The 27989-nt window shown below is 39.2% G+C and overlaps 1 protein-coding gene across 4 annotated transcripts; it reads right to left on the reverse strand.

Moving 5' to 3' along the window:
• Positions 1–28: 28 nt before the first annotated feature.
• WASHC5 (WASH complex subunit 5) lies at positions 29–27982 on the reverse strand. Of its 4 annotated transcripts, none has more exons than XM_039382169.1 (29): positions 27850–27982; positions 26645–26944; positions 24397–24542; positions 23342–23426; positions 23008–23111; positions 21895–22087; positions 21169–21321; positions 18530–18643; positions 16344–16515; positions 15411–15538; positions 14433–14562; positions 13443–13555; positions 12648–12814; positions 11947–12022; positions 11210–11320; positions 10956–11096; positions 9508–9588; positions 8761–8862; positions 7975–8154; positions 7266–7390; positions 5982–6144; positions 5217–5319; positions 5034–5113; positions 3428–3531; positions 2854–2983; positions 2634–2730; positions 2085–2238; positions 1551–1638; positions 29–458 (listed from the first exon to the last, which is right to left on the reverse strand). In XM_039382169.1, the coding sequence occupies exons 2-29, from the start codon at positions 26828–26830 to the stop codon at positions 402–404; spliced, it is 3483 nt and encodes a 1160-aa protein (XP_039238103.1). In that variant the 5' UTR covers positions 26831–26944; positions 27850–27982; the 3' UTR covers positions 29–401. The 4 variants fall into 4 exon arrangements, with proteins under 4 accessions (XP_039238103.1, XP_039238102.1, XP_027582756.1 ...); XM_039382168.1 differs by having other exon boundaries at positions 27804–27982; XM_027726955.2 differs by having other exon boundaries at positions 23008–23108; positions 27804–27980.
• Between the last annotated feature and the right edge of the window lie 7 nt (positions 27983–27989).

Below are 27989 nucleotides of genomic sequence, written 5' to 3' on the forward strand. Positions count from 1 at the left end.
CTTTTAAAACAAAAATTGACACTTTGGATTCATCAGTCCTGGCAAACTATCCAACACCTTTATTTTCAATTTCATCGTTCATTTCTGATATAAAAATCAAACTTCCACAAATAATTCTTCAGAACAAAAAACCTAAATGATTTATATGTAAACAATTGCATGCAGCATTTATAATGCACAGTACAAAATGTACAACTGTTTGGAGGAGATACACACTGCGTATGATGTCAAGATTCAACCAAGGATTATGTAGTGCTGATGGTTACATTTCATAGAGACAGCTGCAGGCACTGCCTTAAAGCACAGAAAAGACACAGTTCTGAACAGCTGTACTTGTCTCGTGCCCAGGCCTCAACTCCTCACTTTGGGTTTTGGGGGAATGACTTAGTCCTTCTCCATATTCATAGAACAGTTCTGAATTCATCAAAAATGAAGCTTGGCACGTGTGCTTCAACAACCTGAGGGATATAGGAAGACACAGTTAGGCATTTGCATAATCCTTTCATCCATTAACAAGCACATCTAATCTATGACTCAAGCACACACAATACTGACCTGAGCCACCTCAGTGTTAGGATGTGCTTGGTGAACAAAGCAAGGAAGAAACAGCACATCCTCTGAGGAAGTGCGAGAACCACAGGTACTGTGTAAGACTGGAGGAATGCTGCCACCCTCTCTGCTGTCTCCACACAGCACCAGGCTGGAGTGGGAGCTGGACAGGCACCAGCAACATCAGACTGACCTACTACACTGACTGTGGGCTGGGAAGTGGAGACTGGAAGAATCTCACTCTCTTCATTGTGAGTATTAGCTGGAAAATGGCTTATTCAATAACACCTTAAGTACAGCCTATATACAGCAAATGGGATTATGACTTATTTTTAATACCACATAAAAAAAAATAAATCATCTTCAAACGTAGTTAAGTTGCATTTAACCCTGAAATAAAGTCTCTCTACAAGTCGAGACTTTTAGAACTTCTCTTGTGTAAGAGAAGTTCTAAAAGAACTTGTATAAGAAACTTCTCTTACATAAGAGACAGGGAAGCTGCTTGGGAAGTCAGGCTTCCGGAGGAAGTCAAAAAAAGACTGGATATAGTGTTTCACCAAAATTCAGACCTGCTAATTAGCTTTTTGCCCTGTGTTTAGAATACCGCTAAGTTTACCATTACTTGGCAATATCTTGGAAATTCCATTTTTCTTCCTCCCAACAGCCCTCAGCAATGTACACTGAAGTTTAATTTAAACAGACTTGTTTTAAAACTGCACAAAGCTGAAATCCTTTGTTTATTAATACTCATCTATTTATTCCTGTGGTAACGGGACTGATCTCTACGAATCAGGGCTGCTTCTGCATCAGCAGGGCCCTGACCTGTTACTTGTTATGCCACTCCAGTGCAGTAAAACTGGAAGGTGTGGGGAGCCCTCTCCCTGGCCAGATCCCCTCATTGGCAGTAGTGGAGTGGGACCACACATTCCCTGCTCTTGTTTCCAGAGCAAATGGCTGGGGTATTTTGGGGGCATATTTTGAGACATGGAATTCTTTCTTACCTTTCTCGGTAACTTTGTGTAGCGAATGTAATCTTCCAGGAACATGAGGGCACCCACTACATCAGCAGGCATTTCTGGAATCTTCTGGCTAAAATTAAATGACCGTGGAGATCACATTCTTACTAATTGAGCAGTTATTTGGATAAAATTACCTGAAAATGCCAGCCTCCCTTACCACTAGGTGTGGAAAAGGGACACCTTCCACTAGACCAGGCTGGTCAGAGTCCCATCCAATCAGGCCTTGAACACTTCCTGGGATGAGGCATCCACAACTTCTCTGGGAAAGAATTTCCTCCTAACATCTAATCTAAAACTCCCCTCTTTTAGTTTAAAACCATTCCCCCTTGTCCTGTCATTCCCTGTGCATGTAAAAGACCCCCTTCCATCTTCTTTATAAGCTCCCTTCAAGTACTGAAAGGCTGCAGATGTCAAATGTACTCTGCTAGAAAAAAAAAATACTGCAAAAGCAGTGATAATACTACTGAAGCTCTCTTCACAGAGCTGATCCTTAGGTAAAAAGTAAAACATGGATACCTTGTGCACTGTTCCATTGTTGAACGAATAAACTGACCGATCAGAGCCAAAAATTGTTCTGTGTATCTTGAGTGAAACTGTTTCAACAGGGTAAGGAGCCCCAGAACCAGAGGAAGCCAGTCAATTTGATCAGCTGGCCGCTTGCACACCACTCCTGCACAGAAAGAACCCACAAAAATACACATTTATAAAACAAAACATATTCTTACAGCACATTTATATAACATACTCTTCATTATTTTTTGCTGTGTTTCCCCTTTTGCTTGCCCACACATAAAAATTCAAAACTAATGTAACAACTGCATGTCTTCCATGGCAAATGACTTAATGATATTAATAAGGCATAGGACAGAATGAGAAACTCAGGAATTTGGATTCTCCTTCCTACTACATTGTATTTGGCTTCAATATTATAACAAAACTGTCTCAACATGATGGACTTAAATCAGAAACTGTGTATTTTCTATGGAGGTAATTTCACTGTCTTCTCTACAGATAATTTCACACAGGATTTCATTAGATTTAGACAAACAACAACTTATACATTACCTAAATTTCTGTTGTACTGAAGTTTTGGAAACTGGGAAATGAGGAATAGGAAGTTGACGGTGGGAAAGTACGGCAGACGTTTTGTTGTTATGTAGATCTGAGAGGAAATAAAAAAAAAAGAACAGCACAGTTCTTTTACATGTTATTTTTTTCCCCTCAGTTAATAATCAATAAAATAGAAAAAAGCAAACTGCACCAAGAACCAGAATGTATGCCTGACCTTATTTAATGGATTGTGAATGCCAGCAGCTTCCAGATAAGCTGTGATTTCATACAAAAGAGTGTTGTCTTCTTTAGGATAAGGTAGTGATGGGTTCTGATAATGTGCTTCAATGTCGGCCAGTATTGCTCTAAAAGGCAAATAGATTTATTAAATATTTTTTGAAATTATCCCCAAATAAACCTTCCATGATGCCACATGTCATAGTAATGTAAAAGCTTCAAAGACATGAAATTGTTACAAGCAAGAGTAAAATACCTTTTTCAGAATATCTTTTTACAAACATCTGATTTGTTTCCAAATCAGCACCCACATTTTCACTGTTCCTTCTTCTCATCTAAATATGACCTCAAAACCAGGTATAACCAAATGCCATTAGAAGCTACATGTTCAAACTAATTACTTGCCCAGATACTATTTATGTTTAATGTTTTTGTTGGGTTAAAATTCAAATACTCATCAACAAAAACATGCACATAATCTCCACATTTTGCTGTAATTTAGATTTTAAGGATTGCTGGGCTGATAACATTTACATCTTACATGCAGCTCTTCAGCACATTTTGCTCCTTACTTATTGAGATTTTCCAAAGCAGCAGCCAAATGCTTGGAGTCAAACCTGCAGGAATAATTTAATTCATTGGTAATCTGTCGTCTTAAAATCTGCATCTGACCAACCTGTTGAAACAAACACAAAAAGGGTGGGGTGTTATACTGAACGCAGTCAAGGAAGAGTAAAGTCAAAGTAAGGAAAAACTTACTGAGTAGCAATTTACAGTTAAGCAGATTACATGAAGTCCTCATTACACCTAAACAGCCTTTGTAGGGCTGCCCAAAGCACAGACAGACATCATGGTTGGATCTGCTCCCTCATTTTGGTACCAGGCACTGATTCAGCCCACCTGCAGTCAGATCTGACCGACCCCAGCTGTGTGGGGCACTCAAAGGAGAGATGAGTCACAGTGCTGGAGATTTACACACAGTTCCTGGTAGCAAATACAGGCTATGTGAAAAGCGCACAAAAACGGTAACGTGTATAAAAAACCCAGTTACTTGTTTTTCACTGGTAAGTGAAAATGCTTGTACTCTGTTCCCCACTTCTCCCTAAACCTTAGGATCAGCATGGCAGGGGCAAAAACCACCGGAGAGGCTCGTGGCAGTCAACCCTCCCCTTCCCTGACCCTTCCTCTTCCCTCCAGTAACATAAACAAACATTCAGAGCAGTCTGAAAAATGCTGGTCCCAAAGTATAATTACAGAGACAAAATAAAGAGCCAGGTTAAGGGTTTGTTTGAATCTTCAGCATGGTACAATGCCCTCTGTGGGAACAGGGCAAGTCTGGGAAAAGCTACTGCTCCAAACTTCAGCCCTGGGCACATCATGGTCACAAGGCACTGTGGGGAGTCTCAGAGCTCCTGATACTGAACACTAACTTGGTCTTCCCAAATCAGATTTCTAGTGCCAGACTCTGTTTTTGGTGAACTATTCCTTATGAATCTCAGTGATGTTCCTTATGAAGCACTTTCTGGAGTGTGAGCTGCCCATATAAATGAAGCTCAGGAGCTCTTGCCGACCCAGGCTTGATCACTTGTGATGCTACAGAATTCCAAATCAACACAATACAAATTGTAAAATAAGCAGATTAAAGTATCACAGAATCAATTAGGTTGGAAAAGACCTCTAAGATCATCAAGTCCAACTATAGCTGAATACAGCCATGTCAACTAAACCACAGCACCAAGTGCCAGTCTTTCCTTAAATACCTCCAGGGATGGAGACTCCACCACCTCCCTGGGCAGTCCATTCCAATCTTTAATCAGGTTTTCTGTGAAAAAATTCCTCCTAAGGGCCAGCCTGACCCTCCCTGTCACAGCCTGGGAGGGTCACTTGTTCTGTCACTTGTTGCTTGGGAGAAGAACTGACCCCTACCTGGCTACAACCTCCTTTCAGGTGGTTGTAGACAGTGATAACATCACCCTTGAGCCTCCTTTTCTCCAGGCTAAATGAGCCCAACTCCCTCAGCTGCTCCTCATAGGACTTGTGGTCCAGACCCTTCATCAGCTCTGTTGCCCTTTCTCTGGACTTGATCCAGCACTTCAATGTCCTTCCTGAATCGAGGGGCCAAATATAACCGAAGAGCCTGGAGTGAATTCTGCGTAGGACTAAGTTACATAAACCTACCTTCATTATGGAGTCTAAATATGCTGTCCAGATCTTCTGTGTTTTTGCAACTGCTGCAGAATAAACCTTGTTTGAATTTGCTGAGAAAAGCAAAAGGGTGAGGCATTAAAAAAAGAATAAGAGCAATAAATGCAAGTGTCCAAAGACAACTGCTTTCTTCCATCTTAACCAGGAAGCACTTACCTATAATTCCTTTAAGGGGACTGACAGCACTCATAAGCGCTTTTAAGGTATCCTGTACTGCCCTGTCACGCAATATATTCTTCTGAAACATACTGAGGAAATTCTAAATAAAAGAAAGAAATAAGTAAGTAAAATCCTCACACATGCACTCTATGATTAATCTTGATGGCACAAGAGCCACAGTGTTTAACAGCAGGGAAAGACTATTTCCACAGAACTAGAGTTGAGGAATTCTGCAGTTAGACTCTGTTCTTTTTGGAGTTATGTTAATCAACGTTAGGACAATTAGAAGATCCCCCTCATCAAAATGTAATACCCACTGTGGAAAATCTCTAACCAGGCTAGAACTGGATTCTCCTCAGGAAACAAAAAAACTTGGTTTCACATAGAGGTATTAGGGAAACAGTCACTACATAGAATTGACAACGTACTTATACCATGCTAGACCCAAAACATCTAATCTTTGTTGTTATCTAGACAGAAGAATAGAAATTGACCTGAGATCAATTTCTAAGTACACACACAGTGTACACTTTCAAAAAGCATCCTGTAACACACAACCTGGCATTACACAGCACCATTTACTTAAGAGCACCAGCTTCCATAATTCTATCTGAAATTCTTATCTGTGTGTTTGAACACCCATTTTCAAATGCTTTGGATTTCAGTTTACCAATTCAGTAATTAACAGATTTTTTAATTTCACTAGAAGTTATTAAACAATAAAAGCATCGTGACCTTGAGAAACTGAAGTTCAGAAATTACCTGCAGCTCCTTTACAATCATGAAACACAGCAGCCTGTCTAAGCCATTGAGACCAAAGGTACCCAAAGTATCTTGGATCTCTGAGAAGAGACGACTATTGGTTACTTCCTGATGAGTCTTGATATCATACCAGGTGTTCATTTGGTCAATGTAACACGTGATTCTGAGGAAAAAATAAACAAACAACTACTTCAGAATCAGCTGCAGACAGTTCCTCTGATAATGTGAGCAATGAGTTATCCTAATGTGGTGGTTTCACTCTAGGCCTTCCTGGAGACCAATTTGTAACCAGGAAGGAACTAGAAAAGTGATCACGGAAGTATTCCATGCTATTCCTTTACGTAACTTGAGGTATAAATAAAGCCAGCAGGAGGGACCTCGCTCTCTTCCTTTCCGGCGAGGTTCGAGAACGGTGGGTCCCTGTTTCGGTCGGGCTTATCTGGAGCCGAGGCCTACAGTGACTGCTGTTATCTGCCACCCGTGAGGGGAGAGCCAAGGGCCGTGTCTAGCCATCCTGCCTGTTCGAAGGGAAGTGGTGAGATTTTTGCTAGTTTGCCTTCGGTTGGCTGGTCGACTTGTTCGGTCCTTGCCCCTTTTTGTCCTTCTCCCTGGAAGTGCTCCTGGTGTGTGGTATTCTCGTTTTGTGTATCTGTCTCATATGTAAAATATATATATATATATATATATATATATATATATATTTTTGCTATAGCTTTGGCTGCTTGGTTTTTTGTTTTTTTTCTTTTCCCTCTCTGGGAGGTGGGTTCTTGTTGTCGAGTTTCGGGGGACTTGGCAGGAAGCCAGCTTGAAACTTGCACACCTAATCAGCCACATGAGAAACAATCTCCCAGTATCTCAGGTGATGTTTAGTTATTCCTCTCTCCACAAGGGTTCTGTAACCCTTCCCTGGTTTCTCTCTCTTCCATTTCACAGAATCACAGAACACACTCAGTGGGAAGCGAACCATGAGGATCATCAAGTCCAACTTCTGGCCCTGTGCAGGACACCTCAAGAATTACACCATGTGTGATTCTTGACCATTACCTTGTCCAAGTGCTTCTTAAACTCTGACTGGCTTTTTCTCCTTCTTAGGCTAAAATCACAAATTTTCTTGACTAATATTTAAAATGTACAGGATGGACTGGGTGACTATGGTTTTTGACAAAAAGGGTCATATGACAGCTAGTGAAAAACTATTTGTTGTATATTTGGTTTGTATATGGTGGAATTGGAGCAGTACAATCCATAGTGATGCAATACAAGCTTATGACACACAGTACTTACTTTGGGTCTGTGATTCTCAGGATTTCTCTGCAGAGCCGACCAATAAATGTTACAGATTCATCCACAGGTGTGAATTTTGGTATAGGAATATGAGTAGACTGGTATATGCTTTGCCAGTCTTGAATCTGAAAAGTAAGTTTTAATTTGCAACAGAATGACACAAAGACAAGAATGAGTCTTATGACAAAAAGATATTAAAATATGCTGGTTGGGGTACCTTCCTCTTCTTATGTGCAACTAATGCAGAGGGGATGCTGAAATACTTCAAAATAAGGTGGGGGCAGATGTTTTACACAGTAATTAGAACACTTACTTGAAGTCACAATAGTATGAACTGTGCACAATGGGTGCATATGCTTCATCTGCCACAGGCTCTAAAAGCCAAATAGTATGGCCAGTCTTCACGAGCGAAGATTTGGGAAAGGTCTTTACCCTTCGAGCCTGCACAATGGATTTTTTTTTAGGTGAGACACAGTGTGCGCTGAACTGAGCCCACCCTTTAATCCTGAGGTTCATCTGCCAGGGCCAAGCAAGCTTGGACAGTGGCACTGAGGTCCTCAGGACGTAGGTTTGTTTAGAGTGACCTTCCCTTAGATGGATGGCCTTACAGGGCTGACGAGCTCCATCTGCCTGGGGGAGTTCCCTGACTGGGAATAGCCAAATAGAAACACACATCAACTTTTTAGTTGGTTTTGGGTTTGAACTGCACCTTTGTTCTTAAGAAGTTATTGCACTCCTGTTCCACGTTGTAGTTAATAATACGAGATACTTCCTCTTGCCAAATTTTTAAACCATATATGTTGACGTAATCCTGGATATATTCAAATGATCGATGGAACCCGTCCATTGTAGCTGCCATTTCTTTCAGTTTGGGCATGAGTTCACTTGGCTACAGATAAAAAAAACCACCAACAACAAAAAGATAAAACCAAAACTGTGAACAGATAGAATTCAAAGAAAATGTAAAAGCCTTCTGAATGCCCTGACAGAAAAACCTCTAGAGCATTTCACAATGCTCCATCCAGAGCTGAAAAGCACTGAGAAATTTATCAAAGTTTGTTTGATATCTGAAATAATTAGTACTAAATATTTTTTCCCCATGCTTTTAATGTTTATTTTTGGCTTTAGTGGTACCAATGATTGATCTGGGAGTGTCAACAACCTGTACAGAAGTCACACCCCTTATTTTACCACTGCCTTTCTATGTTTACCTGGCATATGTATCAGTCATGACAGTCAAAGGCAGAACTGTGAATTCTGAATTGACAGTATGCTTTGGAATAAAAATATGTATTTTAATTCTATATACTCTTAACAGTTTATGAACTCATTTGAACATCAAATGAGGCATTCCAAATAATCTGTACAAGTTCAAACGTGTACTTTTTTAGAAAAAGGAAATCTGTACAGAAAAGCACAAATTATTTTCTAGAAGGCAGGTCCTTGCACATCCAAGAAACATAAAAAATTAAAATCAAATCAAGCTCTAACACACCTTGGCTCTAGGATTAAAGATGAGGCCCCTGTGAAGAGCCAGGGCCACCCTTTTTACCAGCTCCTTCCTTATTCCATCCTCTAGTAACTGTTTTGGGTCCACCTAAGTAAAAGAAACATATTTTTCTTAGAGTTACAAAGGTATAAAAAATATAATGGATTTAGTTTGTACCAAGAAAGTTACAAACACTTTTGATAAATACGAAAGCCTTGCTAACAGATGCACTTTCCCACCAGAGCTTGTCCAAAGAATAAAAATTTATATACTTCTACTAAATAAAAATTTAAGTTGAATGGCAAAGGTTTGCAGTTCTCATATCCAACCTTTGTTCATGCTCCACTGAGAATGTTGTATAATTCTAAGAAGCCAGTATGCATTAAGAAGTGTATGTTTCTTCAAGAATACCTGCTTCTGGTCCTCAAAGAGGCATCAATGTAGGCTTAATGTAGGAAGGGCAGTTTATACCAGTAGAAGAAACAGCTCTTCAAAAAAACTTTCCAGTTAGAAAAACCCCCCAAAGATCACCAACTAAGGTGGATGAATCTATTTACAATGGGGACTGTGGGTTCACAACAACCTTAAACCTTAGTTCGTATCTGGCTGCCAATTTAGGCATCACTGTTTGAAAATCTGTATGCAAACTTTTCTTTTTATCTTTCCTTGAGGTCTCATACATTGTGCTGAAATCTGTGCTAAAGTCTAATTGCCACCAAACAACTTTTTCCTACTGGAATAATGGATCATTACCTTGATGATACCAACTAAAGTAGTTTTCATCATGAGGATTCCTTCAGTGAAGATGGAAATCGCATGGGTTAGCTTGGCAACCTTTAATAGAAAGAGAAAACACCATTTATTGAAGTGATTCAATAGATTTAAGTAATTACTCTAAAAAAAAAAAATCTGTCTTTCCCAGTGGTAGCTTCCTATTTTAAATAATTTGCACGATATACTTCCAATTTTACATCTTGTTCTAGACTTACTTATAGTACAATAATTACCTTTCTTTTAATTAGATAAACATAGGTGTGTTACCAGTAGGAAAGAATATATCTCTCAAAGGATTCAGAAAGATTATGGGAGGGAAGATCACCTATATCTCACGTGTACAAAATGTCATGGACAAAACTCTTGGAGGGTACCTTTGTGAAGGACAGGGACACAGCTCCCAGTAGTTATTCCATAATAAAGCCTGCTACCACAGTGAGTCCACTTCAGTATTTGCACTGATCTAACACAGTAGCACATTCACTTAAATTTTACAATTAAAAGTATCCTTATGCTCAGAGTACAGACAAGCCAGTCTTTTGCCTTACAGGTATTTACAATATAGAAGAGACTACACAGTTCAGACCCACAGTTCTACAGAAATCAAAAGTGAAAAGCTGTTGTATAAGGTGTTTTCCCTTTTCCTCCTCACAATCAACCATTACCGAACACTACCTCCTCCTCCATTCCTACCCATACAAAAACCAGACTGACTTTACAAAGTGTAATGGAGGAGTCTAAACCTAGTGTTCATGTCTGAACATCAGCTTAATTAGAGATCACAGCTTCTTTGCATAAAACACCTAACAAATGAACACTGGTAAAATCTGCTGGGCAAAGCTGGCATCTTAACTGATCATAAGATTCTTTGAGGGAAAGACTTTGGTCTACTCAATTTTTTGCATCTCATCTTTCTCTACTTAAAATAAAACCAAGTAATTATAAAGTTTGCTCACTCTTCCAGACTGTTAACAGGGCAGCAAAAATCCCATAGACAAAATGAGCAATAGCAGCTTTATCTGATCAAATTAATGTGCCTCCCTTTTCTCTTCTCATTTGAGGGCAGCAAAAAGCTCAACCTTGCTGGCTCATTCAGTCTTCGATCTTCTTTTCTCGGAACAAGCATGCCAAATCTGGAGGGCTTCATTTCAGAGTTAGGTTTTTAGAATTCCATCCCCTCCAATAAATAAAAATATCTTTATGCTCATTTGCACTACTTTTACAAACAGTAGTGCAAAAGTTACTCCTCTGTCCTCATGAAACCTAAGGTATGCTCACAATAACACTAGTCAATTTTAACTCTTAGTCAACAAATCCAACTTCACTGTTGAAGTATAACTCTATGGAGCTGTATATGTATTTAAACTTAGGTTGAAGTTGGCCACCTATAAGGTTTGCTTTTTCAGAATTTCCTGTTTTAACTGCACCTCATATCGTGGTCCAAGCTGAGCATAATCTCGTAGCTTGTCCTTATCCAGGCGAGTAGGCACTTCACTAATATCGTGAGTCTGAAGCTTTATAATTTTGAGAAGAGATGTAAACATGCTTTCTGGAATTATCTGTAGAACCTTTGTAAATGAGAGAAGAAACAAACACAGTCAGGATACTCTCATTAAAAAGTAATCTTCAATTAAGAAAAAGCAATTAGAGAACAAGGCAATTATGCCTTTTAAACACCTACCTTTCTTACGTAGGAAACCAACTCGCCAGAATAATACTGTGACACACTGAGGAGATCGGGACTGTTTGCTTGATTGATGCGGAGAAGAGGCAAATCAAGTGCAGAAGCAAGCTAGAAATAAAGTTAGTATTTTAACTTCATGTGTTTGTTTTCGTAATGTAGATAATGAATTTTCTTGGTCAGGCTCTTAACTCAAAGCATTAGATTGTTCCTAAAGAGCACTGTTACACCAGGTTTTCCAATAGAAAAAAAAAAAATTGTTAAAAGTCAAAAAAGTCCAACAGTCCATAAGGTTACCTTCCTCTTGTTTTTTTTTTTAATCTTAACAGCCACATGAGAAATTTTTGTTGTAGTTTTACATTTGATGCCAGAGCTTTATCATGACAGACAAAGGGCACAGCCAACATAACTTTTGTAATGATCCATATGCAGAGGATCCCACCTCTATACCAGTGTCTCCAGCAAATAACTGTAACGAGGAGAGCCTGGACAATGAGACTTATTTGCCTAACAGCAGCAATATAAGTGGTTGCATAAAAAGCCATGCATAACTTGGTTGTACTTCCTTTAAAACTAACCCTGAGTTAATTCAATACTGTCTAAAAAAACCTGGATATAGAAAATGCTAGTAAAAGGAAGTTTTGACTATTCTATGATTTTAGAGCCTTAAGGCTTTTTAACAAACCTCTTGGATGGACCTTCAGTGTTCAATTAAATTCAGTATTGTTCATACTTACCTTTAGGAATGTGGCTCTGAGTTTAGTTACCATAGATGGACTGACTCTTATGCTTTCCTGCATAATAGACGTAAAGCTGGGGTAGGAAACAAACAAAACAAATCAGCTTCTTCCTCTGAAACACTTACTGTCAACTGTTAAATCATATGTCACCAGTGTAATGCAGAAATGGTACAGAATAAAGAACTTCACTAAAGGAGGATTTTTGTTTGAAGAGATACTGGTTAGAAAAACCCTGTATGATAAAGGGGTAGGTGGGGCAAAAGAAGAGGGCATCAGGGAGTGTTAACAGCCAGGGTAATGAAGTAGCAGCTCAGCAAAATCACACCGTGGAAAAGGAGCTCTTGAACATTTGTCTTTCCTTGTTTGTTTTTGGTCAAAATATGACCTCCAGTATTTTGGAGAACACTTAATTAGACTAGAGGTTGGAGACAGAAGGTTAACAAAGCTGTTATAGTTAGAACAGGATAGACAGTAGAAAGTTACACTATCACTTAACCTGCAGCTAACAAAATGACAAGGATGGCTGTTATCTCCTATTCAGGCTGATGAGAGTTCAATATACTCAATAACTCATAGAACAAGATTTCAAGGCTGTTTTTAAATTGGAAATTTTATAGCATTAATTATATTTATGCATGTTATTTCCCATAAGTTTTGCAAATGGTGACTGACAGGAAGAAAAGGTCCTGCTAACATACCTGTCAATTAATTGCCAAGCATAAGAAAGATCACCAACTATCTGCATGGTGATCAAGACCTCTTCCTTAATGTTGATGGTTCGGATCATCTGATGCAGAAATTTCCGTGTGTCAGCCAGAAACTGGCAAACTTGGAGGTTACTTTCCAGCTGGTGAAACTCTTGGACCTAAATTTAAAAAACAAACAAAAAAAATCCATAAAAGGACTCTTTTTTGTTTTCTATTTATCTTTAAGGACAGCAATACAAACATTAAAATTAACATATTCCTTCAGGATGTTATTGCAGTAAGAAACTTGACAAATCCTGGCCTGTTTTACAATGTATTAAATAATAAATTTCACAGTTACTCAAGGAGCTGTACTGTGAAACATCATACAGAGTACTCTTCTATAACCTGGAAATAGAAGAAATGTACACAAAAAATGATGGATACTTTTATTTTGCCTTTCAAATTACCCTTTCTAGCTTCAAATGAATTTATTTTTAGAAATTCTAAAAAATGAGTAATGTTGCCAAATAATGTTTAATACTGAATTAATTTCTTCGAAAAACCCTACTTACCCTCAGCTCCAGGTGGCATGACTTTTCATACTATATCCCTTATTTTACAATCCCAAGGTCTACATGAAACTTCTGCTTAATGTAAATATATAACTGCAAAGACCTAATGGACTTAAACAATTGTTAAAACTCAGATCTGTTTGGTATCTCTGCTATTGGAAGTCAGTGCATCTGTAAAAATATTCTGTTGTTTCAGGATGAGATCATTTATCTCAAAATGTCTCTGCCATACCTCCTCCAGAGCCTGTATTAGCTGCACAGTTTTTCTGCCTGCTGCAGTGGAATCATCATAGTTTAGAGACATTATTTGCTTGGAGATTTCTCTGAACCAAGCCTGAAGATTTTCTGTGTAGGAAAAAGAAACATTTAATCAAATCTCTGCATGTATGATAAGCAGGGAACTTGCTAGTCAAAACAAACAAACAAGCTATACATATAGAATATTATTTTTAAAAGTTTTAATTTCACTGGTACATTTCTAGTCTTTCAACATGTAGGCTTGTAAAGTGGCAAACACTTTGGTAAATTTTACACACAACATTAAAAAAACCTACCAACATAAATGGGCACTAAAAAATCTTTACAAATATGATAAAGCACTTTAAAACATAAATTTCTGTTTTATTAACTGTTTTACAGTGTTAACTGCCTTGGCTGTTGCAGCTTCTACGTTTTAGATACAAGTTTGCTAACATCAAAAAGATAAACAGAAATATTTCAGTGAGGTAATTCTGCTTTTAACTGGAAGCAAATGAAAAAATTGCCTGTATTCTAAGCTCTGTTGTTTTGGATTGATCACAAATGTCTCCCTTACATTGAACACTTTATGCCATGTTCCTGAACAAATGAGAGAGTGATTTACAATTCATATTTCTACACCAGTTCAAGAGAAAAAAACAAAGATGCTTCAAAAAACTGAGCAAGGGATTTGGAAAGAAGTATAGATTCAATTTTAAGCCCTTGGAGAACTTGGAGAATACCATGCAGTGTAGAGGAGAAGTAAAATAAGGTTTGAAAAGATGCTGATACACTTGAAGTCCAGGTTATAGCCAGGGAAAGAATGAGAGGAGAGGTTAAACCACTCCTATATTTAATGGGCATGATCTTCTCACTCCTTTGTACACAGAACACAGTAATGAGAAAACCATTATATACAGAAAAGTGAGCTGGCATTTTTTAGTTTTAGCTGGCCTATCTAAACAAAGGGATAAATAATAATTACCATTTTTCTCCACTCTAGTAAGAGGTTTAACTCCTGAGAAGACATCAGCAAGCTCAGTCATCCTTTCAGATCCTTCTTTTTTATAGTTCTCCCATTTCGCTTGTTTTTCTGACAGCATCTGCTTGAACATCTGTTGAAAAACAAACCATTTGGTTTACAAAACTGGCAAGAAGGCATGTCACAATAGATGAAATAAAATACTGAAAACAGATGGAACTGACTTAGTGATTACTACATAACCTCAAGATCTTGACAGGATATTAAATACAAAATTAAAAATAAGTAAGAGATACAGACAGTGTAATGGACATACAGTGACAGAAGTTACACTAAATTTTACAAAACAGTACAATGCAGATTTTTTGATTTTTAGTCACTTTTAAAAATATCCAGTAATTTTTTCAGCTTAGAGATTTTAGAAGACTCTCATCTAATGTTGACTTCTACTTCACATAGTCATCTCAGCCTATGCAGGAAAAGCCAATTCAGAACAGCATGGACATGAGGTTAAGCATACTCTTAAATATACTACCAGATTGTACCAGAGCACTAATGAGCAATCTTTCAGAGACATCAGAATTTCATACATAAGTGTAAGACTTTCCTTAGTAGCCTATCCTTAATATACATAGGCTTTTGTCTCTGTTTAAAGAAAGCCTGAAAGAGAGAAGTATGGCAGGATAAAAGCTTACACATCTTCCTCAACAGACTTTATTATGCCTCTTGTCAGGATGTTCATGCAAAATTCCGAGTAAATATAAACACACTGGGTAAGAATGAAACCTGCCAACTATTGAGAAGGCTGCAAAAGTTACTTCTGAGCAATAGTAGTTTGTAATCTTCTGTGGGAGTCTCACAATTAACAAATCAAAACAGTCATTCTTTATGTGAGTGGACTGTGCAGTAAATGCACTAGTGAATCTACTGCTCTGTTCTGTCATTCAGGGGAAAATGCTGAAAAAGGCAGCAGCACATTACCTCTTTCAAAATGAATTCAAATTGAGCTGTATCCAGAAGAAGCTGGAAAAGGATCCTGGAATTGTACCTTGAGTCTGTTAGAATTTGATCCTTTATCTGGCGGAGACGTTTGTTATTTGGATCACAAGCTGAAAATGGAAAGACAACATTTCTCCATTGTTACAGAATTTGGCCAAGCTTTCAATTTGTAAAGAGATTCTAATAGCTTGAAATCAAAAGCATTTTGCTCTGCTATATAAATCCCCACTTGCTCTCCATTCACATGGGTGTCACTGCTCTTGTACAACCCTTCCTTAGAACAGGATATAATTAAGGTTTCTGTGGTGCTTCAGCCTTCTTAAAACTTCTTCAGGCTTCTGCAGGTATGTGAATCTAGTCCACCTGACTGAGAAGTCCAGAGACCAGTATTTCTAAAACCATCACAAAAGGTGTGTGGAGGTGTAACAGAAGTCCTCTCGCACACCAAGAAGCCTCAAAGACAGCACAAGCATTCAGCCAAGGGAATGTCTAAATAGGTAAGTTTACAGACCCAAACTCACATCAACAGATTCAGTTGAATTTCAGTTCAACAGAATAACTCCCTTGTTTTTAACCTGTTAATTACTAAGATTTTAAGAAGCTTTCCTTTAGGAGCTAGGTGAACTTTCAGGAAGATGTTCCCAGACTTTTTCTGCAGACTATTGTTCATCAGGATCATGACTTCTACTAATTTTTATACCTGTGTCTGGCTCACAAGAACTGAGGAAATGCACATGTGGTGTTTCAGCCAAGACTTCAGGAGACTGTTAGCAAAAGACCAACAATCATTTGCAAACAGCAGATGAAACTGCTGACTTCAACAGCAGCACACGCTGAACTCCCCTCAGGACCTGACATGAAGCACCAGTACAGCAGGACTGACAGCTCTGCAACAGGTGCAGCACAAAGTCTCACCTGTGTCTGCAGTGTGGAGCATCAGCCAGCGGATGGCTACATTGCAGTCTCGCAGGCAATTCAGCAGCTTGGGAATATTGTCCAGCACCAGCTCTTCCCTTAGACAGCCCTCCTTGAGAAACTGCTGCACCTGCGTGTGCACTCGCTCGGTGACTGCAGCGTATCTGCTTGCCTTAAAACACACAAAGCTTGCATCAGTATAATCCTTGCCCCAAATGGAATATATGATGTTCCCGAGAACTCAAACGGCACACAGATCAAAAAAGTGCTATAAAAATTGCATCATTACTAGTAGGCAATCATACATTGCAACTGCATGACAAAGGATTCAAGAAAAACTTTAAAGGAAAGAGCCTACACAGGAAGCATAATGTTTCAAAAATGCAGACTTGTAAACTTTCTATATTCACCTATGTACTCTCAAGGAATTAGTCCTAAAAAATGGTAATAGTATTTTATTGCCTAATGGGAAAGAACAACAACAAAAATCTATCACAGAATGGAAATACTTTTTATAAATTAAATGTCAGTGTAGGAGTGATCGATGTCCTGGCGGGGGCATAGAGTGGGGAAGGTGGCATCATGATGCACAATGGGAGCTGTGGCCCTCCAGTGAGATAGTTTTGGTTTTATTTCTGCTTGGATTGATTGACTTTGGGGTTTTGTTTGTTTCTTCTCGGTGTGCTTTAATCATTTAGTAAGTAGAGTGAACCTTGCCAACCAACTTTATCGACGCTTTTATATTACACCCGTTTTTGCTGATACCTTTCTTAAAACGACTTTAAAACACCCATTCATGACAAATTGCTGTAGTTGGCAGGATGGCAAATGATATCCCTTACTACTTACAAAAGCATGAAATAAGTCCAAGTCCTAAGTTCTTGGATGAATGGGCTTCGGATAATTAGCATGACTGGAAAGCTGTGGAGGAACATCTAAAATTTGCAAGGGGCCATATAAAGGTTGGGAAAGAGAAAGGAATTATTTGCAAGATGTTAGGCACCTGTCTGGAAGCTGTCTGAAAGCACAGAAAAGTCGAAGGAGGGGATTGTCCTGCTCTGCTCTGCACTGGGGTGGCCTCACCTTCAATATTGTGGCAGTTTTGGTCACCACAGTATAAGAAAAACATTAAGCTATTGCAGAGTGTCCATAGGAGGGCAATGAAGATGGTGAAGGGCCTTGAGGGGAAGCCGTATGACGAGCGGCTTAGGGCACTTGGTCTTTTCAGCCTGAAGAAGAGGAGATTAAGGCGAGACCTCATTGCAGTTACAACTTCCTTATGAGGGGAGGAGGAGCAGCCAGTACTGATTTCTTCACTCTTGTGACTAGTGACAGGACTTGGAATATCATGAAGCTGAATTGAGGGAGGTTTAGCTTGGATATCAGGAAAAGGTTCTTCTCCCAGAGGGTGGCTGAGCACTGGCGCAGACTCCACAGGGAACTGGTCCCAGCACCAACCCTGACAGAGTTCAAGAAGTGTTTGGATGATAGTCTCAGGGTCATGGTGTGATTCTTGGGTTGTCCTGTGCAAGGCCAGGAGTTTGACTCGATGATCCTTATGGGTCCCTTCCAACTCAACATATTCCATGATTCTATGATTTAGCTATTATCAGTCAACTGATTAGATGATCAAGCAAACAATCAGCCAACACAATATTACTCATTGTTTTTCAGGCATGGAAAAAATTATTTCACTGAAGAAAACCCTTAACTGCATTGTATCCTACAACATTTCAGTATCATTCTTTTAAAACAGATGCTTTTCCACATTATTGCTTAAGTGGCCCCACGTAAAACTGAGTGCTTCACTCTGTCAGCATAAATGTGTGACTGCCAAAACTGTTCTCTATGCAAGAGCAAACACTACAGTCAGCTTAGGGCACCCCAATACTGAACAGCATGGCAACGAGTGCTGGCAGCTGTTCAGTCAAGTCACAATATTGAAATGTTTAGGGTAAACAAAACACGTAGGAGGAAGTGAAACAAGCAGGGCTAGGAAGACCAGATTTTGAAACTTTCAAGTATCTTTAGCTCAAAGTTATGTACTCAAAGTATTGCACTTGAATGCAGTGCAAAGAGTTGTATGCAAGAGGAAAAGACACATGCATTATTGACATCACAGAATATACCTATGATGCCCACACAGCTTGCATCTTGCTAAAAATACTCAATTCTGACTTATGTACCTGCTCTTTGACATTTGAAAGATCCAGTGTGTAGTTGAGGGCAGTTTTAGCAGCTTTGTAGGGTTCCCATGCTTCTGCTAGATTTACAGTGATTCCCATGTAAATGCTAATGACCTAAAATTGGAAGCAGAAAACAAGAAGTTGCATTTATATTAAGAAAAATACATAGTTTTCATTTAGCAGTATGACAGAAAAGGATATGCTGTGGATATAAACAAGAGATAACTAAACTTTTTTGGTAGCTGTACTTTTTGCTCTACTACCTCTGGAAATCAAGGCTTTTCTTTGAAATAAGGGGCACAGACAGTTAATTAGAGGCTTAGTACTGAAAACAAGCTGACAGTTCATTCAGTCAGTATATATGATCCTCTATTTACCCCCCCCATGAACTTATGACTTATTTTTCATTTCCATGACGCTCTAAAGAAGACTGACAAAAGAAACTGGGGAAACAACTATGATAGGAAGGGAAAAATCATCTGAATTAATCCTACTGTGAGGATGCCCAAAGGACTAAATTGAAATGCAAGGGATCTTCCACAGTGACAGAAACAGAAGGAAATTATTGTTACACAGTGCGATTTTTAAGGAGCAAAGAGGAACTGATTTCAGACCCCAGCACAAGTTTAAGAGTGATTACAACTGCAGAATTGTGACTGACTAACAAGTGTTTGTAAGATAATTGCTTAAAAAAGGAAGACTTGGGTTACTGACAAATGAAGGATATACAGAGCTGTGGCATTATGAGCTTTGTCACTCTATTGCTCCAATACTCCTCCATCCAGAAGTGATCACATTGATGGAGACACTGCCAACCCTTGAGCTCTTCTGACAGTGTCAAGTAGAAGCAAATGGGACACTGGTCTGCTGATATGAAGATCCTTCTCATACTGCTGAAGTGAAGCTCATTATTTCCTGTAGATGACAGTTCCCTGAAAGGCTACACTCCAACTGCTAACAACTATTTGAATTCAGCCTAGGAGTCAAGTATTCTGTGCAATGCAGCTAACTCATCCGTATCTGACCACAAGAAGATAGGTGTTGTCTAACAATATCAGTATGTACTGTGAACTCAAGTTAATAAAAATGCTGGCATAATCAAAAATTCACAATGGCAAGTCCTCATTTCTAAAAATAAGTTTGCAGTTTTCCAGAAATGGAGGGGTTCTGATATCTACCAAAATAGCCACCTGCTGCAGTTTCTTCCCTCCTTTCTTCGCTTTTCCACTTATGGTACAGAAGAATACAATTTGAAACAAACATAAATACACAAATTAATGTACAGTTTCTTTTTTAAGTCTGACTGCCTTAGATACAGACTACCTAGGGACTCTATTCTTACACGCCAGCCTATTTCAGTAGCAGTTTTTTGCAGACTAGGGGATTCTGGATGGAAATCCCAAATCTCAATACTGAGACGCAGTAATTCCATTTTGATCACTGCATCTGGAAAGGTCTATAGAATCACACATAGTGACTGTTTTGGCCTCTAAGTTATTTGGACAATGGCATGGAATTAATCCTTAAACAAGTTTTCAAGTAACATCAATGTGGGATGACTTGTTGGAGAGCAAGACTGTCCTCCAGAGCGTCCTTGACAGGCTGATAGAATTCACCAGCTGAAACCACATGAAGTTCAGTAATGATTAATACAAACCCCAAAGCCTTGCAACAGCACAATCTGGGAACTGGCTGCCTATGTAACAATTCTGCAGAAAAGGACCTAAGTGTCCTGGTGGACAAACCAAACATGAATGAGACATGCAGCCTTATGACAGCAAAAAGTAATCATACACTGGGCCCTGCCAGCCAGACTGCAGCCACCAGATTGAGGGAAGTGAGTCTTTTCCTCCAGTCAGCTCTCATGAGGTCACATTCACAGTAATGTGTCCAGATTTGGGCTCCTCTGTATAACATAGACATGGACAAACTGGAATGAATTGAACAGAAGTCCACTAAGGCACCTATGGGGACCCAGTATGTTGGTAGAGGCTATGGGAGCTGGGTTTGCTTAAGCTGGAAGAAAGATGACTAAGGGATCTGACTGTTGTCTCCCACTGCCTAAAGGGAAGTTATGAATAAGACAGAGCCAGACCCATCTCAGACACATGCACTGAAAAGACAAGAGGCAACAGTCACAAGCTACAACAGGGGAAATTCCAGTTGTACAGACGGAAGAAATTCTTCACCATGAGAGTGATTAAGCACAGACACAGGTGTCCAGAGAGGCCCTAGAGTCTTCACCTTAGATATTTTCAAAACTAACTGGAAAAGGCCTGAACAGCCTGATTTATCTTTGAAGTCAGCCCTGGTTTGAGAAGGAGGCTGGACTAAAAGATGCCTAAAATCCCTTCTAGCACACATTTTTCTATGACTCACTTTATCATGATGGTATTAGAGTGTAGTTGATTAAAGCATTTAAGGTGATAAATGATACTTTCAGAGGACTGCCTTCTGTGCTTATCCAGAATGTATGAATCAGACTGCTTCACTCTGAACACAGTAAAACTTTCACAGAGAAGAATTCATTCTAGTTTTGCGATATTACTATTTTCTATAATGCATACTGTAACAATAATTAAAATTGTTCCTATAACATTAAATCCAGGGAACAGTTTTAAAACAGAATTAACTTTTACCCAATTATCTGGAAAGTATTTATCCACTATCTCTCTCATTTTTGCTTGTTGAGTGTGAAGAATAGAAGGGTCAAAATACAGTATCACATAGAGCATAGCAGCCTGAGTAGCCAGGGCGGTGCTGCGGTGTTCTGGCAATGGATATGCTGAAACCTAGAAAAAGGGAACAAAACAAAACTGAACAAAACATAGTGCAGAACAAAACATAGTGCAACATAAGCCACCTGAAACTATTATGGGGCACATTAAAGAGTACAGCATATAGACACTAGGAGGCAACGAGGATATTTAGGTAAACTGGACATGCTTACACACATGCAGTATATTTACCAGATACATTTCCACAATATAAAAGTTGACTGTGTAGATGCCTGCTACCTTTAACAGGCTATAGTAAGAAATGTAAAAGTATAGTAAATGACTCAAAGGAGGAATGAACCAAAGAGCATAAGATCATTTGAAAGGAGAAGAGCCAGAAATAAGTATTTTACAAGGACTAGGTATGTTTAGTTCATCTCAGACAGAAACAAGGATTAATTTAATCAAAGAAAGAGGTGATTCGGATGCAGATAATTTAATCTGCCAGGGGGTCAGACTGGCTGATCTCAAGAGTTCCCTTATAACCTCTGTGATTTATTTTTTTCTGCACGTCATGGCTGAGTAACTAACCCGAGAATGAATTTGATATTCCCCTTTAGACCCCTCTTCTATCTCAGAGTGACTTACCTGGTTATAAATGTCATCTGACCGCAGGCGGCCGATCACCATGCTGATGAATGTTTCACTTATGGGTACCCTGCTGAAGTAACTCTCGGGGTAGTTTGGAGGTCTTTTAGCTCCAGGTTGGCTTGAGTATCCAGTGCTTCGAAGCAATTTACAAATATCATCTAAGTTGGAATCAGCAGAAGATCGGGCTGCACTGTTTTACAAAAGAAAGGAACAAAAATACAAGCTATATGACCTAATAATTTCCTGTCCTCCCATTCCTTGTAACCACGTCCTTCTCACAAGAAAATTAACGGATACTAAGGTCTGGGAGATTTTTGGTCATTTACTCCATGGATATAACGTTTACCACGTTACAGGAGGCCACTGATAAATGTCCTTACTGAAATTCCAGATCAGCACGCAAAGCACAAACAGAAAACTGAACTTTACTCAGGGACAGAAACAAGGAGCTTTATATTCAGAGGAGGAGTTTGTGTTCCTTTTTTAACTTTTATTTTTCCCTCCTCATTTCTGAATTCCCCTTGTCGATCCACTTCTGCATTCCAGAGTGAAGAAATCTCTCATCATATACTGAGAGGCATAAACACAGTCAAAGCAGCATTGGAATAGGATACCTCCTTTTTTATATGTGTGAAAGGGTTTGCACTGATACCTTTTGAGACCGCAACTGTCATATCATGATGCTGTCAACTCCCCTGGAAAACTCACTGATTTACTCAATCAAGCACTGTAACTACAGGAAGTCTGACTTGCAATACATCTGTCATCTGGATACTTAGGACTTTTCAGAAGGTTTCCTTGCACATTTGGGAACCTATGATACTTTGAAAGCCGGCACATGCAGCCTTAAAGGTTTTGCTGAAAGTTTATTTGTGGACTTCAAATGTCTACTGTAACAGAATGAAAAATCTGCTGCTTGTTTCTGAACTAAAGCTGCAAACAGCTAAAGTAAAGACCTCTACTGATACTCAGAGAGCTCTGCTGAAATATCTGTATACAGTCAGGTGATGAAAAAGGTCATTTATCTTAATTCAATAACCAAGGTTACTGAATATACTGCATGCTACAGCTTTTCAGCCCTGAGTGCTTCTGCATACCTACATACACTACCTGTATCTGTAGTAGGAAACCAGCATTCTTTCTCTGACCTCTCCTTCAATCTTCTGGTCAATGACCAGTAGCATGACTCCATATAAATACAGAGCTTCACACTGTTTGGAAAGAGAAACAATTAAGAAAGAAAATCACATAAACCCAGTTCTGTAGCAACATTTAAAGAAAACCACATATTGGCAAACTAGCTCAATGTCAACCATGCATTCAATATAGTATGTAAAATGGTAGACTGAGGATTTTTGGTCTTTGTCTTCCTTGAAATGAGTCACAGCATTTCCATGCATTTGGTAAAATTAAATCTTTGTCTAGTTTGGCACTAAATACTTACTAGAAGCTGTTTTCCATCTTCATTAAGGAGGACTGTTTCTAATGTTTGCTGAATGTAAATTCCTTCATTGAGGTCATCTAAGTATCTAGGAATCATGACAAAAAGTTGGTCATTGACTATTTTGCTCTCAAACCCTACGTCCTCAGAACTCAATTGGTCAATTTTCTCTAAAAGTCAACAGATGCATCAGAACATTTCCCTAGCACAAGCAGAGTGGAGTTTCTCAGACAAAGAAGAAGAGATGCTCTACTATAAAATGAGGACTGGAACTCCTAGCCAGCGCCAACCAGTTGGCGAAAGTCTCCTTTCATATCCTGATGGTGTATGTGAAAGACACTAGAAGAACCTGGTAATTTACATCTCATCCTCTTAATCTTGTTATAGATGGATAATAGCCTGAGAAGACTTCCATGCAAAAATTTAGAAGAACTGTCATATTTTCGAGTTACCTCAAAAATACCTCTTGGAAATACTATAAATTGATCTCAATCGTAATTTGGAAGGCAGAGCTAGAAACAGAGTATGTTCACCTTAATTAACAGAAGATTTATTCCTATTAAAGGATTTTCCATTAATACTACTTATTAATAAACAATATTAAATATTTAATATTTCCATACAAGATCAATAACAAACCCAATTATCATGCTTAAGAATCTCAGGAACTTTTCCTTAGAGTATTTAATGAACCTTTTATTTTGTTTTTTACAGGTCAGAGTAGCAAACTTGAGAATTTGGCAACTCCACTGAAAACTTATGTTCAGGAAAATAATGCCAATGAAAGGTAAAGAAAAAGAAACATACCTGATATTCTGTTTTGCAAGACCACAAAAAACTTAGCTTAATGATATGGAGCCTTCTTTCGCTAAAAAGAAATCTTCAGGACAATCTCCAAGATAAGGAAGAAAAACTAGCTCAAACTTACAATTGGGGAAATGAGGTAGAGAGATTAAATGTTTTCAAGTCATATATTAAGCTTGTAGGGAAGAGTAGGAGTAAAAGTCAATGTTCATTACAGTTATCCAGGTTATCCATATGTATTTTAGGTACCATACCTGCTTAAATCCACAATATATTTATGTACACTCTGGAAAGCTAGATAAAATCTTGTCAAAATTTCAATGTTGTTTTCACGAAATTCTTCATCTAAATCCAGTAACTCAGGCTTGGCTTCCAGTTTCCCTTCACATGCCTCAGGCCCCTAAGAAAAGAAATTCATCTTTAGAGACAGGATTTGACTTTGACCTCTACTTGACTTCTCTTCAATAGGACACAGACCACGTACAACCACCACTGTGTGCAAAACAGAGTTGACACTTCTTGCTGAAACAAGGATCTGCAGTTTTCCAAGCTACTTTATGATTCAATACTGATTCCACAAAAATGAGTTTTACATTTTGTTACAATCTGCAATGACTTTAAAAATGATTTATCCTATGTAACCAATGGAAAAGAACAGTCAATCCTTTTGGAAAAGCCCTAATGCATCTGAAGCCAGCAGGTGCTTTTTGTTGTGCTAACTATCTCCTGGATGGAATTTTTTTCTTTACACATTTGATCTGATCGATTTCTCAGATAGAAACCATGACATTGAGGGCTCACAAAGCTTAGTAGCTTCTGATACATTCAAATTGCTTAAAAGTATTAGACCTGTTTTACAGACTCTGGGTCTAGCTCAGCACTTGTCCCTCAGATTAAGGCAGAAACTGTCATTAACAATTGTGATGGAAAAAGGGTTAGGACGAACAGTCTGACTTCCTTAAAGCAATAATATAACTTTTCTAACTCTTTACCACTGTCACATTTCTCATAACCACTACTTGGTCTTACCATCACCATCTAAATGAAAATACTGTTAATGTTTAATTGAAAATATTATTAACATTTAATTGAAAATACCCAGCCGACAATTTCTTGAGTTTTTAAGAATGCTTTTCTGCTATAAAAAAACAAAGGATAAAAGCAGACCCCAGACTGCCTGTGAAGTTCAAATGTACGAAGTAAACAGTCTCAACTTTCAAAATCTCAAATCTCTCTATGCATTAATGATTCTAAGAATCATTAATACAGAAGTGGTGCGTTCACAGTAAAAATATCTGTAAATTCACTAATCTCAGCTTTATAAATAGGACTTCTCTGGATTTTTGGGATTATAACTGAAAAACTGTTATGCTTCCTTAACATTCAAAACTACTACAGTTTTAAGGATTATTGTATTTCTTACCAATTAGACCTATCTGCTTTGAAGTTTTCAAGTAATTTGTGTAAAAAAAAAGACTCCTAACAAGCACTTCGATCTAAAGGTAATTCTGAAATCATTTGTTCTCAGGATTTTCAGCATCCAAGGCTTACAGTTAGTGATTGAAATTTACAACTCTTACTAAAATAAAACAGAATAAAACTTTGCAAGTCCCTCCCCTTGCTTTACTATTGACATTTCTTGGGCTGTACAATCAAAATAAAGTCAGATTAGATAGTCTTGTAGTTCCCTCTTAAGCATGCTGGAAAACAACAGAGAGAACTTAGTCCTGCAAGAAGCTTAATTTTGGAAAGGAAATACGGGCTTTCCATGGATACTACTCTTTGATTTATTTATTCAGCACACATGACAAGTCCAGCAAATGAACAATCACAGCACTGTCAGACAGGAAAGCAGAACTCAGTTTTCATGGCTGCAAAGAATAAGCTACAGATAACCCAAGAAAGATGGGCATACTGCCCACAGTACTGCTCTGAAGGAAAACAACCAACTGCACAGGCTCAAAACCTGCTGATGAAAGTATAATGCAGTAATTCTGCAGGAGGAAATAACAACAACAACAACAACCACCACCACCTCCCCAGAATCCAATACTCACATTTTGTATAATTAGTATCTATCAAAGGTCACAGGGTAGATGACTCATCAAACATTTTGGGACTGCTCTTGAATGCACTTAGAACTGCCACCCCCTTCCTGCCCTGATACTTTCAGTGCAGGTACCAGTTGCACTCCTATCCTGCCAAGGGCTCTAAGCACAGAACCCTTCCTAGACTGTTTCCACTTGTTGAAATGAGTAAGATGAGGCTGAATATGATCAAATATATATAAAACACTAGTCAGCCCAGAAGCAGAACATTACCATGCAAGCATCTTGCTACCTCAATTTGGTTAATTGTTGGTAAAAACTAATCAAGTCATGATAGTCAATTCTGAAGAATGCTAGTAATAAACACAATAGTCAGGAATGGCTATTTCATAACCCGAAGCATCCTCATGTGAGACAGCAATGCTTTAAGAAGTTTAACAACAAAAGGACTTACCTTAAAATAACTGAAATCAAATATGATATCCCCATACTTCTGTTGATCAGCCTTGTCCTTTAGCCTGAAAACACCAGGAATAAATTCGGAAAGTCTCAGAAGTTCTGCAATGATGGCATTTCCACAGGAGACAATCCGAAGAATTGCCTGACCACACAGATTGTTTTCAGCCAGAAAATCCACCATTGTGGAGCTGGATGCCACAGAGCAGCAGGTCCTGCAGTCCGAGTCTAATCATTAATCTTTAGGTTATTTTAAGCAAAAAAGCCTGATGAGGAAACTCGCTGTGCCATGAATAACCTGTAAAAACAAAGCCAGACACATTCAGAGTGCTTTGTGTTCGTGTTTTTGATAGTTTGTGTATTTTTAAGAATACTCTCCTACCTTTCAATTTATGAAATCTAAATTATCACAGCTTTGTGAAATGAAAAAAAAATGCATTGACTTCACCTTCAGCATGTACACTGTGTTTGACACAGTGACCTGTGTGACCAGGCAAGGGAAGCGTGACCTTTTGTACCAGGAAAGTTGAAGAGCACTACTGAAGAATGAAACGGTCACAAATCCCGAAGCAATCGTGACCACGACTGGGAGATGAGAGCAAGGAAAGCAAAAACACTTCACAACATGTGTTTTTAAGAGTCAATTTAAAAATACAAACAAAGTGACTGCAATGGACTTCAGCAACAACGAAAACTTTCATAGCAAATAGAAACGACACAGCTCTGTTCCTTTACTTATTGCTGAAGGACTCGCTTCCACACTGTGGTTGCATTTCCTGGTCACAGTTTTGTTCCTTGACGTGTTTCCAGCAGGATGGGGCGCGCACCACTGCTAAAAATAAGCGCCTGTATTTCAGAAACATCCATGCGAAGTTATTGAGCTGGCTTGACTTTTCACCAAAAACCTTCCGAACCACTGCGACAAATTCAAGATTACAGTGAGCTGCCCCAAAAATGTTCTGGCCCAGAACGGGCGCCTGGAGCTTGCCCTGGCCCCCGGTGCCGCCGCCGCCGCCGCCGCCGCAGGGCGCACGGCGAGGCCCAGATCCGCAGCGCCCGGACGGGCTCTGAACCCACCCCACCCCACCCCACCCCATCCCACCCCACCCCACCCCACCCCGCCCCACCCCATCCCGCTCCGGCGCCGCCGAACTCACAGTTTGCCCACAGCCGCCCCCCGCTGACCGAGCCCGGCGCGCTCACCCTGCCCCGGCAGTGCGGGGGGACGGCGGCGGACAGGGAGAGAGGGGAGGAGAGATGGAGGGATGGAAGGAGGCGGCAGGCAGGGAGGGAGAGATGGAGGGAGGCGGCGGCGCTCCGTGCGACGCGGCCGAGCACTCCCG

Source organism: Pipra filicauda, unplaced genomic scaffold, assembly GCF_003945595.2.
Source record: "Pipra filicauda isolate LSUMZ 115617 unplaced genomic scaffold, ASM394559v2 scaffold25_size4600443_pilon, whole genome shotgun sequence".
NCBI lineage: Eukaryota > Metazoa > Chordata > Aves > Passeriformes > Pipridae > Pipra > Pipra filicauda.